This window comes from Chelon labrosus (genome assembly GCF_963514085.1).
Source record: "Chelon labrosus genome assembly, chromosome: 16".
NCBI lineage: Eukaryota > Metazoa > Chordata > Actinopteri > Mugiliformes > Mugilidae > Chelon > Chelon labrosus.
The window spans coordinates 3,623,587-3,641,877 of NC_140349.1; the positions used below are offsets into that span (position 1 = coordinate 3,623,587).

Consider the following 18,291-nt stretch of genomic DNA (forward strand, 5'->3'; position numbering starts at 1 on the left):
GGAATTATAGGCCTGTATTTATAATATTATGAATGAAATGTGCGTTCTATGGAAGAAAGTCAAGGTGTGACTGACTTTAGCCCTTTTATACAGTGGACCCTGTTGTGGAAGTTTTTCCTCTGCTGCTGGTGAAGAATGAAATGGAGACTTCTGCCGGCCGACAAGGTTTTATTTTCTTTGCAAAGAAAAGGTCAATCAACACGCGAGCGGTCAAAAGTGAAGAAAGACCTCGAATGTGGGGAAACCTAAACATTTATACCTGAGGAATACCCCATTTGCATCCCTTTGTCTGCTGCAGGGGTGGCCCCACTGGGAAATGTTGCCACACCCTTTTGTCTATTGCAGGTAGCGACGCCGACCCCCCGTTGGTGTGTTTTACACTTGGAGCATCCTGCAGGATCTTGCACTTAAGCGCAAAGCCGAGTCCAGACATCACAATCCACAAAGACAAAAGGGCCCAGTATCTCACGTTAGGAAGGGGGAGGTCGGCCATCTTGAGTGGCCGAGACAAAGAAATTAAAATTTCTATTACAACCCCCGTCCGTTCAATTTGGGAGAGACCCAGAGGCGAACCCCTTTCCTTTCCCTTCCCTTTCTCACACACAGCTTCTGTGCACGGCACCTTCTCAGCAAGCAGGGGGCGCCAATTTGCCAATTCCCCACACAGATATGACAGATAATAGAAAACCATGTAGCGTTGCAGATTTATTTATTTTATTTTTTTCAAGTGCTCGTGCCGCCCCCCTTGTGTCATGAAAAGAAGCCGCCCGTGCCTAAAACCGATACTTTATTGAATAAAGTGTCAAGAAATATTTTTATATTGTCCTGCAGCCAAAATGAAAAGGCTTGTTGTATTCAACATAAATATTACAGCAGTTATAACATTAAAGAAGTCTCCTTCAACGTTTTACAGTAAATCCACCACATTAAAGATAATTTACCAAGACTTAGGTACGAAACTGATTATAGTTGTTTTTGTTTCAGAACTTCCCTTGTTGTGAATAAAGTGAAAATAAATAAATGAATGAATAAATAAATAAATAAATAAATAAATAAATAAATAAATAAATAAACCCCGCCTTATACAGAGTCGGTGGAAACTCCGACATTTTACTTTTGGGTTCATTCAGTTCTCATCCAGCTGGAGTCTTGACCACATGTGAAATAAGATTAAATAAGATGCTAAAGTTAGTTTTGCTGTTTCTCTTGTGTCATGTTTCATCATCAGGTAAGATCACATTCACATTCTTCGTCTTTTCTTTAAATTCTTTCCACTTGACTCTGTTCCACAGTTCTGCTGCAGCCTCGAAGTTTAGTTTCACTTTAAGTTCAACTAATAATACAAATAAAACACTTTCAGTGCAACTTGAACATTTTTATCTGCACTAAATGTTTTATTTATGTGTTTACTGACGTTAGAAACCTTGACACGTTTTCCTCTCGACTCCATGTTACTGTTCGTCATTCCTTTCACTAAACACTTCTTTGTGTTTCTTTTTTTTCTTTTAGTGACAAGTGAACATTTTTAAGCTATTATTATTTAATTGTTATTATTTTATTTACAGTGATATTGTATTTGTTGTTTGTTCTACAGTGAAACACTCACTGAAGTATTACACCACCGGATCCTCTGGAGTCCCAAACCTTCCAGAGTTTATGATCGTAGGACAGATTGATGACATCCATGTAGCTTACTGTGACGGCAGCAACAAGAAATTCGAAACAAGACAGCACTGGATAAAAAACTTACTTGATGACAATCCTAAAGTCAGAGAATGGCACAGTGATCAGTGTTTTGAGATTCAACCACACAACTTCAAAATCAGGATGAACAGTGTGATGCAGCTCTTCAACCACAGTGAAAGTACAGGTAGGCAGGATGACTGAGAACCTTCACATTCAACAGTGGTCACCAGCAGATGGTTACCATTTATCAGTTCAGCAGTCTTGGATGTAAAGACAACTACTTTAGTATACATGACAAATTAATCATCTGATCTGATTTAGTTCATCACGTTTCATTTTAGGTTCAGATAATCCATAAAAAACAGCAGTAGCACTGGGGTTGATAATGTAAATAAATGAAACACTTGTGAAACAATCAGTGCAGCCACAGACTATTTAAATGATGTAAAATCATTTCTTTTGAAATGATGTTGGTCTGTCTTTCAGAGCAGTACAATGATCAGTTACCCCCTCAGTGAAATGTTCCTGACCAGGTCCCTCTCCTTGGAAACCATGGCCAGTACATTCAGACATTCACTGCTGCAGGTTGATGACAAACCACAGGGTTAGCGGTCCAGTCCCTGGTACATGGAAGGACAGTGTCAAATACACATGTTGAAGAGTCCTTGACACTGAACCTAGAGGAGCCCTCAGTGCTCAGCTCTGTTGTGTGCTCTTATTCACTCAAGCTAGAACGTCTAGATGTGTAGAAACACTTTGAGTAGTAGGCTACCAATCAGTAGAAAAGCCCTAGATAAATACAAGACCATACCACTGACTTGTGTTTCACATGAATGTCTTGACTGTTTGTTGAATGACTGCCCCGTAAATAAAAAGGTCACATATGACTAAAGCATGCTACTGAAACCATTCAGATTGTACTGCAGCGTCTGCATACCAGTGCATCACACAATGAATAATCATTTAAAATCATCTTTAGATATTTGTACATCACTGTTCATTGTGATCTCTGTTGTCTCTCTCTCTCTCAGGTGTTCACATTTTACAGAGGATAGAAGGCTGTGAATGGGATGAAACGACTGGAGAGGTTACTGGTTTTTCACGGTATGGTTATGATGGAGAAGACTTCATTGAACTGGATGTGAAGACATTGACGTGGACCGCTCTGAAACCAGAGGCTGACATTATCAAACAGAGATGGGATGCTGATACAGATAGAATAAAATACAATAAGCAGGACCTCACTCATTTTTACCCTGAATGGCTGAAGATGAGTCTGAAGTATGGGAATAACTCTCTGCTGAGAACAGGTAGAGTCACATGACCTGATGTAGTTTGCTGAACACTATACTGTTTATTGTATATTCATTGTATTATCAGTTCAATGAGTCTGACTCTTTTTTTATTGTCTTCTGTCAAAGATAGAGAGATGTTTGGATTTAAATCAGTGCTGAAGCTATGATAAACTGTTCAGTATATCCTTAAATATACTATATGACCATAGATCAGCCTCATCTGTACTTCGTCGTTGAGGTTAATCAAAAGATTATCAAACTTGAACATGCTGGTATTATCATTGTCATGTTAGCCAATATATAGTATGTCTGTTATTGATTCTTTATATTTACCTGATTGATTTCTTCATCTTTGTTCCCCCTTCCTCCTCTCTCTCCCTCTCTCCAGACCTCCCCTCAGTGTCTCTCCTCCAGAAGACTCCCTCCTCTCCAGTCAGCTGCCACGCTACAGGTTTCTACCCTGACAGAGCCATGATGTTCTGGAGGAAAGATGGAGAGGAGATTCATGAAGGAGTGGAACATGAAGAGATCCTCCCCAACCATGATGGATCCTTCCAGATGAATGCTGACCTGAACATTTCATCAGTCTCACCTGAAGACTGGAGGAGGTACGACTGTGTGTTACATCTCTCTGGTGTGGAGGACGACATCATCACCAAACTGGATGAAGAACAGATCAGAACCAACAGAGGTAAGAGTGACTGTGGTTTGTTGGATATTTTAGCTTTTGTCTTGTAACTCAGTTTGTAATTTAACTATAAATTAAAACACTTAAATCACTCGTGTACGTTATAAGGAGATACTGATCTGTTTTTGTTAATTCTGGTGTGGCAGCAATGTGCTTCCGTGCTCGTGATCATCATGAGATCCTTTTCTTATTTTTTTATTTAATTAAAATTATGTCATTTAATAATTATTTTTAGTTTGTGTGGCCTTTATTGGATATTTGTAGAGATGAACAGTAGATGTGGTTGAAAGGTGCAGTCAGTCTTAGTTCATAAAAACAAACCCACATTGATGAATGTACCTCTGTTCTAACCTTCTTTATCTGGACTGTTCTTAATCTTCTGTTGTTGTTCCTTATTCAGCTGAGAAGCCCAGTAACATGACCACCATCATCATCATCACTGCAGTGGTTGTACTTCTTGTCATCTTTGCAGCAGCTGCTGGATTCATGGTTCGTAAAAGGAAACAAGGTGAGCTACTTTGATTTCGTCTTTGAGTTGAATCCTACTGTTATTGCTACTCTTGCTTTCAAAAAAAGGGAAAAAAACATCAGAGTAGTTTGTGAGGAGGAGGTCTACGTCTCACTAAATAATAAGCACTCACAGAGAGAGGTTTCGATTTCAACAAAAGGGTTTGGGATTTATTTACAAAAACAGAAATATTCTCCGGGTTGACTTCAAACAATAAGCAAAATAAAAAACATAATTTAGTGGTTGATAAACTATTTCACTCCTCACTCCCTTCACTCCTTCAACAAACAAACAGACTCAAAAAAAAACAGCTGTGCTCACTCCCTAATCACAGAAGGAGGATGGCCTGACTAGGAGGAGGGGCCTGAGCAGCAAAAAACAATTATAATAAATAATAGTTCATATACAGTAGTCATCATTATCCTTAGCATTTCCAAAATACAAAGAATCAATAGGCTCCAACACCTACAATTTGAAGCATCCAGCAGTAAAAGACATTAACAACTGGAACTGAAATGACCTGTCTTTACTTTTCATTTCAGACCAAAAGGCTCCACCTGGTAAGTAAAACTGATTTTATTCTGTTTCAGCTGATCTAACAAACTGTTGATGTCCTTTATTTACTATTTACTATGAATGGACCTTTTACACAGTTTGTTTCTGACCTTACAGATCCTGAGAACAGCTCTGAGCTCTCTGCAAATCTGAAACCAGAAACCTGACTGACAAACACAGTTCACTGAGTCACCTTCCAGTATATGGGACTATAGTCTAGTCTAGTGGTCTACTTCCCCAAATTAAATAATAACTCAATTTATTGATGTTAATACTTGAATATCAGTGTCATATGTGTTGATCTTTTTATACTGATGTCTGACTTTTTAATAAAGTCTCCAATTTTCCAAAGATTGTCTCTTTTCACAAGTCCACACACGTCTAGCAGAGTAACAGGATTATGAATATTATTTGTGTATTCAGTTAGCTCCCAGGCAAGGTTAGCTTAGCGTGAACACCAGTCTAATACTTAGTCTAATGATATTGTGGCTCAAAGAGGAAATCTGTCATACGACTTTATCTTTATTATTCTCATTTAGGTTCGTACACATTATATATCTGACAGTAAATTTTGAGCAATAAATAATAAAGAAAGAAAAAAGAATAAAATATGGTTTCTCCGTGTCCATTATATCGATGCAGAATAGGAACCATCAATCATGACGTCACAGATGTTTTTCTGACTAGTCTCCAATAAATGCTGCTGTCCACTGCAGAACAAAAGTACACACCAGATCCTGTTAGCCAGTTATGTGTCTACAGACCAGATCAAACTGTCTCCAGCATTACAGACCACTTTCTCTAACCTGTAATGCTGGTGTCTCAGAGGAGGAGGACAAATGGTGAAGTAAAAGTGAATGTGAAGCACATGTCATAGCATTTTTCTTTTTCTGGTGATCCCAGTCTTGATTTTAGCGTTAAATGATTCAGGGTATTTTAAAGCTTAGTTGGTCAACAAGTACAGACACATCAGAACAAGCCTCTGCTGAAGCAGTAAGGAACAGATGCAGCAACAGAAGACAAAGATTTAGATTAAACTCACTGAATCAAAAGGGACAAATATGTTAGAGCCATAGGTTTGACTTTCACCTGAATGATATGATTCACTCATATCAACGCTCTACTGCACCTGGTTTTGATTTTGTTCATTTTAAGGATTTTTATTTGACTACACAAATTAAGGTGAACATGATGGCTGCATTTCATATTGTTGCACGCAGTTCCCTGTTCCCAAGTGAGTCTACTCACAGTGACAGTACTAGAAGAACCCTAGTAGTTATACTTGTTATTGTTGTCATCATTCCTGTTTTTGTTGATGGTGTTATAAAATAATTAAAAGGCAAATTGTAGAAATGTGTCAAAGGGATTGCACATAGTGGGGTAGGACCCAACTGCAGGACAAAGCGGGCTGAAGCAGGAGTTGGCACAAAATGTATTTAATGAAACCCAGTCAAAATAGAAGGAGCTGCAAAGATAGCAACCACTAGGAGACATGAACACAGGCGGGTGAGAAGTACGATGCGACCAAGAACAAAGGTTAAGGCAGGGCTATATATACACACACACAAAGGGTAGGGGTGACCAGACACAGGTGAAACTAATCAGGGTGAAGAAACAAGGAGAAACCAATGAAGCAATCAAAAGAGGAAACACAGGAAGGAACACTAAACAGGAAACCAAGGAAAAACGTGATACAGAACCATGACAGATATGTCACTTAAAACCTGCAGTTACACCATGTTTGTCCAACAGTGAAACACTCCCTGCAATATTTCATCACTGCATCCTCTGGGATACCAAACTTCCCAGAGTTCGTGGTAGCAGCAGTAGTTGATGATGTTCAGGTGGGTTACTGTGACAGTAACATACAGAGAGCTGAACCCAAACAGGACTGGATGGAGAAATTAATAAAAGATGACCCACAGCACTTGAAGTGGTACACTCACGAGTGTTTAGACAATCAGCAGTTCTTCAGAGGCCACATTGATGATTTGAAGCAACGCTTAAACTAAACTGGAGGTAATGTCACAATTTTCTGCTTAAACTCATCTGCTGTAGATGTTGCTTGTGTTACTTCTTCATTTCTGTACTTGAAGGGAATCAAAGAGGTCTGTATCAACATAACCTTATGCAAATAGTGAGTGTTCAGTTTTTCCAGCTGTCTCTGCCCTCCTGTCTGTTTCTATCCGTCCAGGTGACTCTACTGGTTCTGTCTCTTTCTCAGATGTCCATGTTCTTCAGAGGATGAATGGTTGTGAATGGGATGATGGGACTGGAGATATCAAAGGTTATCATCAGTATGGTTATGATGGAGAAGACTTCATTGCACTGGACCTGAAGACGCTGACTTGGATTGCACCAAAACCACAGGCTCTCACCACCAAACTGAGATGGGATACTGATAAAGCTAGACTAGAATGCAATAAAAACTATTGCACCCACACGTGCCCTAACTTACTGAAGAAGTATGTGCTCTATTGGAGGAGCTTTCTGCAGATAACAGGTAGTTACCTGATATATTGTTTATACACGCTACAACTACGCTTTCAGTTTCTAACCCATAGTTCACAGGAAACAGTCCAAAGGTTTATCAAAACATTCTCTCTCTCTCAAGACCTCCCCTCAATATAGTAATGAGTATAGTAAATACACTGCAGTCTTCATGTTAATGTTGTGCATGGGTCTCTCCTCATTAGGTTTCAACAATGAACTACTACTACTATGTGTCAAACTGCCTTTTTTTTCCAGTTTATATTAACCACAACTCCAGAGCACTAAAAAATAGTTTCATATTGCTCAGTGTCTAAATGCCAAAACAGAATTAATGACATCAGGACCGTCCACACTTTATGATGGTATTCTAGAAATCTGAGCTCACCTGAACTCTCACAGCAGTTACTTGTTCTCTTGCAGCTCAGAGTATTGATTGAACTTTAATGTGGATGAAGATCGTAATAAATATGTTTAAATGCTGAACCAATCATCTGAGCTGGTTTTAGTTCATACTGTGATTTAGGTTGAAAGCTGGCACATTTGTACCTGTGAATGAATAATTACAGTCTTTCCAATAAATCAAATCAGAAAATATGAATCTATCTCTAGATGTTATAATGTTTATCCTACTGCTGTTTCATCTAAAGCTGCTTGTCTCTACTTGTCTACTGCTAAATTTCAAAACACACCAGCTCAGGTAACACGTAGAACTTGACCCATTGGACATGATGCAGTAACCTGAACAACTCAGAACACAGATATAAAATTATAACTATAAAATATGCAGCTCTGACAACATCAAATTAACTACTAATTAAATGACATTAAGAGAAGTGAAAGTGTCCCATGCTCCCAATAAACTCTCTAATATGGAGGACAGAGTGAGGTTATTTTTCTAGCAGTGTGTCCTGGTGAGTCAGTTTTCTTGTTGGTGCTTGTTGCTTTTAAAGCAGTATTTTTTTTCAGGAGCCACTCCTCTCTCACATGGACTAAAACATTTGGCTGGTGTTCAGCAAAGTCTCATGTTATTGTTGTATCCTACCTTTCATTCGTCAAATACCCAATTCTACCTTTGGATTTTAGATTTTCAACTCACAAATCATCTGAAGAAATAACTGTTTCACCAAAAGTTTTTCATTCTCACAAAAGACCTTTAATTCTACATTTTTCTTTAATGTTTGGTGAAATTGACTTTTTTTTACATCATCGTCATCATCATCATCATCATCATCTCTTTGTTTCTAAATCATTACAATTATACCCAGAGGTGGACAGAGTACACACCTTCACTACTTGAGTAAAAGTACAGATACACCTTGTCAAATATTACTCCAATACAAGTAAAAGTAGCTTCAAAATATAACTTAAGTAAAGTACTAAAGTATTTGCTTAAAAAAAATACTTAAGTAAAAGTATCTCAGGAAATACAGGAAAGGAGAGTAGCTTTATTGTCATTATACAATCCACTGACGCAATTCTAACGCACGCGCACACCCACCCAGTCTGTCTGTCTGTCTGTCTGTCTCTGTCTCTCTCTCTCTCTCTCTCTGTCTCTCTCTGACAGACAGTCAGTCAGTCAGTCTGTCTATCTCTCTCTATCTCTCTCCATACCGCGACGTGCTTTTTCAGGTTGGAAGACGAGTTCTTGTAGGCCGCGATATAATTCGTTCGCAAGTAGAAGGGCAACAAACATTTAAACTGAAACGAATCAGTTTTTGTGGCAAAAATCTCAAACATGGGTTTGAGATAAGGCCACGGGTGCTCGGCGGGAGTTTCTCCGGGTGTTTCTGCAGTTTCTTCCTCCATTGTATGGATTGTATGGCATGACGTATACGACTATGACAAACCAAATGCGAATAAGCAGAAACACTTTATTTTCTCAGAATTTTGAAAAAATAAAAAAATAATCAGCTGACGTAAGCTCAAAAGTAGTGAGTAACGAGAGCATCAACAGAAGTGCAGTGGAGTAAAAAGTACAATATTTGTCCTTCAAATGTAGTGGAGTGAAAGTAAAAGTATCCCCCAAAAATAATACTCAAGTAAAGTACAGATACTCAAAAACTGTACTTAAGTACAGTACTCAAGTAAATTTACTTCGTTACTGTCCACCACTGATTATACCTGAAGATAAGAAAATGTCCTGACAGTGAGTTTTACCTTGGTGACCAGTTCACGGTTTTTGTCGCCCTCTAGTGGAAGAACACTGAAACACAGCTTTCACTGAGAGTCTAATCAAACCAAGACATCCAGGCTGGATTGTGGTCTTCAGTAGATTTTTTTCACACATGAGTCATTTTAACAGTGCTTACAACTGCTTTAACTATAAAAAGAAACAATAAACTAACCGTTAAAGTAGAACCTTACAAGCTACACTTCTATATTTACATTAATCATCCTTTCATAATAATTTCTTCTTGTATTCACTGGTTCATGTTCTTGCATCTCTTTCATACTGACCTATAGCTTCAAATGAGCGGTTAGAGATGTATGTATTACGTATGTATTACTATATTGACTGTTGTAATGTTTATATAATTTAATAAGTCTAATCCATCAGTCTCTTGCATACATATGAGAATGCTGCTGCTTCATTACTAACTGGATCAAATAGATCTTCTCATTCAACACTCAACCAACACTATTCAGTTTCAGTTTCAGTTTTTCCCACATTTTATTGATGATATTCAGAATAAAGTGTCAAGTTACAGACACGTCAGAAATATTTTTATATTGTCCTGCAGCCTAAATGAAAAGGCTTGTTGTATTCAACATAAATACTACAGCAGTTACAACATCTCCTTCAACGTTTTACAGTAAATCTACTACATTAAAGAGATTTTACCAAGATTTTGGTACCGAACTGATTATAGTTGTTGTTGTATCAGAACCTGCCTTGTTGTAAATAAAAAAATAAAAAAAATAAAACCCCGCCTTACAAAGGCGGTGGAAACTCCCACGTTTTACTTTTAGGTTCAGTCAGTTCTCATCCAGCTGGAGTCTTGACCACATGTAGATAAGATGAAATAAGATGATGAAGTTAGTTTTGCTGCTTCTCTTGTGTCATGTTTCATCATCAGGTAAGATCACATTCACATTCTTCATTGTCTTTTCTTTAAATTCTTTCCACTCGACTCTGTTCCACAGTTCTGCTGCAGCCTCAAAGTTTAGTTTCACTTTAAGTTCAACAATACAAATAAAACACTTTCAGTGCAACTTGGAAATTTTTATTTGCGCTAAATGTTTTATTTATGTGTTCACTGACGTTAGAAACCTTGACACATTTTCCTCTCGACTCTCCATGGCTCTTCTTTATTCCTTTAACTAATCTTTTTTTCTAGTGTTTTGTTTCTAGTCTGATTTAGTGTGTTAAATTATTTCATCTACAGTGATATTATATTTGTTGTTTGTTCTACAGTGAACCACTCACTGAAGTATTACGTTACCATGTCCTCTGGAGACACAAACCTTCCAGAGTGTCTGATCGTAGGACTGATTGATGACGTCCAGATATGTTACTGCGATAGCAGCAACAAGATATTCGAACCAAGACAGGACTGGATGAAAAAATTACTCAGCCTCAATCCTCATGTCAGGGAATGGTACAATATGCAGTGTTTTGAGATTGTACCACGCATCTTCAAAAACAGGATGAATAGTTTGATGCAGCTCTTCAACCACAGTGAAAGTACAGGTAGGCCTACATATTATATTTTTTGTCAGCTTTTTATTTTTTGACATCCCATGTCCTGGATGACTGAGAACCTTCATATTCAACAGTGGTCACCAGCAGATGGTTACCATTTATCAGTTCAGCAGTCTTGGATGTAAAGACAGTGATGAGTCACTTTATAGTTTTCATTAGTGATGCACCGAATTGAAAATTCTTGGCCCGAAACCGAAAACCCACAGCTGAAAACCAAAACATCGAAAGAAATTATTATGACAATTATTAGTACCATTGCATTTATGGCTATGACTGTGTACTAACCTCACTAAAATCAAGGCATTGCAATTGCTTACATTAATATTAATGTTTCAAAGAATAAATCAATTACAAAATTATGAAAATATTTATTTAGCACATTCCAACAATGCACAATATAAAATAAAATAAAATTCAAAATAAAATGTTTAACTTGACCCCACTCACATGTATATTAAATAATAATAGAGAAGAAGCTTTTGCAGCTGGAAAACAGAAACACTTACAAGACAGGGACACAACAATTGGCACAAGAAAACTACCAAACATAGGAGGTTATGTACTCTCTCTGTGTGTGTGCAAGGATGTGTGTGTGGGTGCAGAGTGAAACTGGTGAATCTGGAAGGTATATATATGTGATATATGTATGTAAAGAGGAAAAGGGGATAAAAAATAAATGCATGAAAGAATAGAGACAAAAAGGATAAAGAAACAACATTGATAATTGGTGATAGATATAGTGGTAACAGTACAGTAATAATAATATTTGACATATACATAATATGAAAGTGATGAATATTATGGTATGTGTATGGATGATTTGTGTTGTATGCACATACACAACACACGCTGTGATGACCCCTGTTATCTTTGGGTGTGTTATTGGAGTAACATCTGTTTGTCTTCTCTGCAGGTAGGTGATTGTTGTGATCTGAGGCACCTGTGGCGCCCAGGTTACAAAAAGTCCTCCCTGTCTAATCAGTCTCTCTCTGCTCTTCTTCCCAGGCACTTCACTGTCATGTTTGGTTCTGTTCCTTTAGGTTATCTGTACGTCTCCTACACTCTACAACATTTACACACATACTCTTCAATCATGCACATCATACGCCGCTGACTTTACTGAATTCTGCATCTCATATGTTGATTCTTAATTTTACATGTTAATTTGGTGAATGAAGTATATAATTGATATACTGATGTGTCTTCATGTTGTTGTGGCCACTTGAGCCTGGTCATGACAACACACAAATACAAAACAAAGAAACAAACCAGTTTAATATTAAGGAAGAAAATTTATGTCAATGGAACATTAAATGAAGAGACAAAGAATAGAGACCATCACGAGCCCCAGAGTGATGCAACAGGGGCTAGTTTGGAGGAGACGTATAATGTGATATGTTCTTGCCAGTACCACTTTGTTACTAATAAATATGGTTAATACACCACCACCACCAATAATAACAATAATAATAACTACAATTGACACTGAACCTAGAGGAGCCAAGATCATACCACTGACTTGTGTTTCACATGAATGACTTGACCGTTCATTGAATGACTGCACAATAGAAGAATCATGCATAATCATGTAAAATCATCTTTAGATATTTGTACATCACTGTTCATTGTGATCTCTGTTGTCTCTCTCTCTCAGGTGTTCACATTTTACAGGTGATAAATGGCTGTGAATGGGATGAAAAGACTGGAGAGGTTACTGGTATTGGACGGTATGGTTATGATGGAGAAGACTTCATTACAGTGGATCTGAAGACAATGACATGGACCGCTCTGAAACCAGAGGCTGACATTATCAAACAGAAATGGGATACTGAGACAGATAGAATAAAACAAATTCACCATGTCCTCACTCAGACTTACCTTGAGTGGCTGAAGATGAGTTTGAAGTATGGGAATAACTCTCTGCTGAGAACAGGTAGAGTCACATGATCTGATGCAGTTTGGAGAACACTATACTGTTTATTGTATATTTGTTGTATTATCAGTTCAATGAGTCTGACTCTTTTTGATTGTCCTCTGTCAAACATAGAGAGATGTTTGGATTTAAATCAGTGCTGAAGCTATGACAAACTGTTCAGTATATCCTTAAATATATTATATGACCATAGATCAGCCTCATCTGTACTTTGTGTTTGAGGTTAATCAGCAAAGATTATCATTATTATATTAGCCAATATATTCTATGTCTGTAATTGATTCGTTATACACTGCCTGGCCAAAAAAAAGTCTCCACCTGGATTTAACTAAGCAAATAGGTAGGAGCCTCCTATTGGATAATTACTGCATGGGTGATTATCTTTCAGCTGGCAAAAAGTTAATATAACCCCAACTGATGCAATGAGTAGCTTCTCATTTCTTAAACACCCATGTCTAAAGACACATCCTATGGTCTTGGAAAAGATGTTAGTCTGTTTGAGAAGGGTCAAATCATTGGCATGCATCAAGCAGAGAAAACATCTAAGGAGATTGTAGAAACTACTAAAACTGGGTTAAGAACTATCCAACACATTATTAAAAACTGGAAGGATAGTGGAGAACCATCAGGGTAAGAAGAGAGGCAGATGAAGTGATGCACCCATCATGACTAGTGTCTACTGTACAAGCCTGTGGGGGCAGTGCTATGATCCGGGGTTGCTGCAGTTGCTCAGGTCTAGGTTCAGCAACATTATGTGTCCAAAGAATGAGGGCAGCTGACTACCTCATTATACTGAATGACCAGGTTATTCCATCAATGGATTTTTTCTTCCCTGATGTTAACGGGCATATTCCAAGATGACAATGCCAGGATTCATGGGGCTCAGATTGTGAAAGAGTGGTTCAGGGAGCATGAGACATCATTTTCACACATGGATTGGCCACCACAGAGTCCAGACCTTAACCGCATTGAGAATCTTTGTGCAGTGGTCAGAGTCTTCCATCATCAATACAAGATCTTGGTGAAAAATGAATGCAACACTGGATGGAAATAAATCTGGAGACATTGGAGAAGATTATGGAAACAATGACACAGAGAATGTGTGCTGGAATCAAAGCTCAAGGAGGTCCAATAAGTGTGGGACCTGTTTTTTTTTTTTGTTTTTTTTTACCAGGAAGTGTATTTACATGATGAATTTCTTAATCTTTGTTTTACCTTCCTCCTCCTCTCTCTCTCCAGCTCTTCCCTCAGTGTCTCTCCTCCAGAAGACTCCCTCCTCTCCAGTCAGCTGCCACGCTACAGGTTTCTACCCTGACAGAGCCATGATGTTCTGGAGGAAAGATGGAGAGGAGATTCATGAAGGAGTGGAACATGGAGAGATCCTCCCCAACCATGATGGATCCTTCCAGATGAATGTTGACCTGAACATTTCATCAGTCTCACCTGAAGACTGGAGGAGGTACGACTGTGTGTTTCATCTCTCTGGTGTGGAGGACGACATCATCACCAAACTAGATGAAGAACAGATCAGAACCAACTGGGGTAAGAATGACTGTGGTTTGTTAGATATTTTAGCTTTTGTCTTACAGTTATGTTGGTAATCATCCCAGCCAGATTCATTAATGTTTATCAGGACCTCCTTTCTTGATCTTCTTAAAACCTTGGAAACATTTATGACGGTTTCTTTTCTTTGGCATTTTGCATTTGTTTCATGCTGTAGTTGCAGTAGATGTGGACAGAAGGGACATTGATGAATAAACTGATGGATAACCTTCTTTATCTGGACTGTTCTTAATCTTCTGTCATTGTTCTTTATTTAACAGAGGAACCCAGTAACATGACCACCATCATCATCATCATCATCATCATCATCACTGCAGTGGTTGTTCTTGTTGTCATCTTTGCAGCAGCTGCTGGATTCATGGTTCATAAAAAGAAACAAGGTGAGCTACTTTGATTTAGTCTTTGAGTTGAATCCTACAATTTGAAGCATCCAGCAGTAAAAGCTGAGTAAGTCTCAGAGTCAGGAGAAGTCAGGAGAACATGACTATACTATGATGATGAGGGAGAGAAGTGATGAAGAAAGAAACAAAGTGAGAACTAAACAGAAGAGCAGAGTGGATTTATTCTTCCATTTTATTCTAAATGACCTGTCTTTACTTTTCCTTTCAGACCAGCGTTGTCCATTTGGTAAGTTAAACTTATTTTATTCTGTTTCACTTGATCTAAAAAGCTGTTTCTGTTTTTTATTTACTATGAATTGACCTTTTACACAGTTTGTTTCTGACCTTACAGATCCTGAGAACAGCTCTGATCCCTCTGAGAATTTGAATCAAGAAACCTGACTGACAAACAGTTCACTGAGTCACATTACAGTATATGGGTTTTGTAATTCATCATGCATCACCTTATCAGAGTAGTAGTAGTAATAGTATGGAGAATGTGTTTATACACATGAAAAATGAAAAATTAATGGATGGAAATAAATCTGGTGACACTGGAGAAGATTATTGAAACAATGCCACAGTGAATGTGCCCTGTAATCAAAGCTAAAGGAGGTCTAACGAAATATTAATGTGTGACCTTTTTTTTTTGGCCAGGCAGTGTATAATGGCTTATAATACCAACATGAATTACATTCATCCATTAAATACATTGTCAAAAACACCTGATACTAGATTCCTGAGACCACTTTTGTGTCTTTGCTAAGACATGGTCTCGTGGAGCCTGCTGTGGTGTAACCATATGACAAATGCAAACTCAACTACAAGCTTCTACTTTATATTTTTTCATGTGTTAATCATCCTTTCACAGTGTTGGTCATCTTACTTTAAAAAAGTAATTAGTTACAGTTACAAATTACTTCTCCCAAAAAGTAATTGAGTTAGTAACTCAGTTACCACACTGTAAAAGTAATTAGTTACTCAGCAAAGTAACTGGCGTTATTTTTTATGTTCTATAACGCTGTTACGTTCTATAACATCTTTAACGTTTATATTAACTGATTGAAGAATAAAAACACTATATACAGTATTTTAGAGCATTTGGTATTTATTTGAACTCAACAGATTGCAGCCTGCCATATGATGCATAGAAATAAAACCATATAGAAAATAAATATTGAAAATAAAATTCAAGTGCAAAATTAAGACACACAAATGTAAACAACAGAACACTATCCTACTCTTAAATATTCCGTACCGTACCTGTTGCTGCTGACCCGAAAAATCGAGCGTTGTTTGTTTTAGAGTGGCTCCATCTCCTTCGCTGGAGCTCACACTAGCTACATTTGGACTTGGGTTAGCAGCTGCAGCAGCAACAAGTGTCATATTCGCGTGGGTTGATGTAAGGTGCTTCACAGAGGTGGAAAGTAACAAAATACATTTACTCACGTTACTGTATTGAGTAGTTTTTTTGTGTATTTTGTATTTTTCAAGTAGTTTTTAAAATCGGTAATTTAAATTTTACTTGATTACGTTTTGAGCGAAGTATTGTATTTCGCTACATTACAAATCCCATCCGTTACTGAGTAAAAAAAAAAACGTTGACTAACGAAAACCGAAAAAAAAAATCGCGCCCGGAACCACGTAGTGAGTGACGTATGGTCAGCATGTAGGCTACCACTACCAAGCGCCAAGTCTTTCTGTAGGAGATTGAGAACGAGATGGAGGTGGATCAGAAGAGCGACGACGGTTCAGAGACAGTTTGATTGACAGTTGATTGTTTGAAAAAGTTTTATCGGAGGGTCAGAACTAACATTGCACATTATACCTTTCTAAGGGTCTTACATGTCATGTGTGACATGTGTTATGTTGTCATTACATGTGTATACATTTGTATAGATTTTTATACATTTATATAGAGTGTTCTTTAATTAAAAACTAAACAGTTTTGGATGTATGACCCCTTGTCCTATTTTCACTACATGGGAGAGATCCCCCGCCCCGTTCTACAGTTTTTTGTTTTTTTTTTAAATGTAACTAAGTAACTTTTACTTAAAATACATTTTAAATTAGCTACTTATTACTTTTACTTGAGTAATTTTTCAGATGGGTAATTTCATTTGTACTTGAGTAATATTTCATCCAAGTATTGGTACTTTTACTTGAGTACGATATTTTAGTACTTTTTCCACCTCTGGTGCTTCATTAGATTTGAGTTACTTGAGGCAGACGTGGATAACGTTTTTTTCCCTGGGCATAGCGTGCATGTTACATACACATTCTTGCCTTTAATTTCCATGAGTGAGAAGTAGTGCCAGTACTTCCAGAAAACGCTACCTTTGAATTTCCCTGGCTCGTCGCCATTGTCGCGGTCTTGTGTGTTTAGTGGTTGTAAGAGCGTGCAGTGAGAGAGCGTGAGCAGTGCATCCGCCCACCCGCCAATCATCATCGCATTTGCAACGGTGTCATCATCCCCACCACTGCTCTCTCCAGGCAGCTGATGTGTAGCCAAAGCCCCTCGCGCTTTATTCAACCAAATTGTAGTAACGCGCCACTTTACATTCTCAGTAACGATAACGGCGTTGCTACGATGGGAAAAGTAATTAATTAGATTACTCCGTTAATGAAAAAATAACGCCGTTAGTAACTCCGTTATACTTAAACGCCGTTACTCCCAACACTGAACACCAGTCTAATACTTAGTCTAATGATATTGTGGCTCAAAGAGGAACTCTGTAATACGACTTTTTCTCAATTATTCACATTCAGCTTAGTACACATTATATATCTGACAGTAAACTTTGCACAGTAAATAATAAATAAATAAAAAGAATAAAATATATTTTTCTCTGTGTCCATTATATTGATGCAGAATATAGGAACCATCAAACATGATTTATTTGAAAAGACAATAGTGCCGTCTCAGATCTTTTTCTGACGAGTCTCCAATAAATGCTGCTGTCCACTGCAGAACAAAAGTACACAGCAGATCCTGTTAGCCAGTTATGTGTCTACAGACCAGATCAAACTGTCTCCAGCATTACAGACCACTTTCTCTGACCTGTAATGCTGGTGTCTCAGAGGAGGAGGACAAATGGTGAAGTAAAACTGAATCTGGTGATATCAGTCTTGATCTTAGCGTTAAATGATTCAGGGTATTTTGAAGCTTGGTTGGTCAACAAGTACAGACACATCAGGACGAGCCTCAGTTGAAGCAGTAAGGAACAGATGCAGCAACAGAAGACAAACATTTAGATTAAACTCACTGAATCAAAAGGGACAAACATGTTAGAGCCAGAAAAAATGATAATGAAAGAAAAGCTCAAAGTTTAAATCTTTACTTAAATCAGTTTCACTTGGTCTGTATGTGGAGCAGACTGAGTGTATCCACTTATCACCCCGTCAACTGACTGATGAGGCTTTTATTTCTACTGTACTGAAAACCTGTTTTATTCTACTACAGCTACTCAGTATCTGCCAAGACAAC

At 37.9% G+C, this 18,291-nt stretch overlaps 3 protein-coding genes across 3 annotated transcripts in view; all 3 read left to right on the forward strand.

Moving 5' to 3' along the window:
* LOC311500948 (major histocompatibility complex class I-related gene protein-like) overlaps nucleotides 1–18,291 on the forward strand; it is a gene marked incomplete at both ends in the record, with an annotated part of 48,339 nt that overhangs the window by 24,886 nt on the left and 5,162 nt on the right. The window lies entirely within an intron of this gene.
* On the forward strand, nucleotides 1,107–5,717 carry LOC311501333 (major histocompatibility complex class I-related gene protein-like). The gene is made up of 7 exons (XM_084563093.1): nucleotides 1,107–1,228; nucleotides 1,595–1,870; nucleotides 2,718–2,996; nucleotides 3,370–3,672; nucleotides 4,070–4,177; nucleotides 4,720–4,737; nucleotides 4,850–5,717. Exons 1-7 carry the CDS (start codon nucleotides 1,180–1,182, stop codon nucleotides 4,897–4,899), a joined length of 1,083 nt encoding a protein of 360 aa, XP_084419219.1. The 5' UTR covers nucleotides 1,107–1,179; the 3' UTR covers nucleotides 4,900–5,717.
* Nucleotides 10,254–14,941, forward strand: LOC311501347 (major histocompatibility complex class I-related gene protein-like; the record flags this gene model as incomplete). Its single annotated transcript, XM_084563110.1, has 5 exons — nucleotides 10,254–10,302; nucleotides 10,641–10,916; nucleotides 12,583–12,861; nucleotides 14,101–14,403; nucleotides 14,685–14,941. 5 exons carry the CDS (start codon nucleotides 10,254–10,256, stop codon nucleotides 14,816–14,818), a joined length of 1,041 nt encoding a protein of 346 aa, XP_084419236.1. The 3' UTR covers nucleotides 14,819–14,941.

Excerpts from the sequence above, each read along its gene's own strand:
- LOC311501333 (XM_084563093.1), top strand. The coding sequence starts at position 1,180 with ATGCTAAAGTTAGTTTTGCTGTTTCTCTTGTGTCATGTTTCATCATCA. Across the intron at positions 1,871-2,717 it reads CAACCACAGTGAAAGTACAG|GTGTTCACATTTTACAGAGG; the intron begins GTAGGCAGGATG and ends TCTCTCTCTCAG. Across the intron at positions 3,673-4,069 it reads ACAGATCAGAACCAACAGAG|CTGAGAAGCCCAGTAACATG; the intron begins GTAAGAGTGACT and ends TTCCTTATTCAG.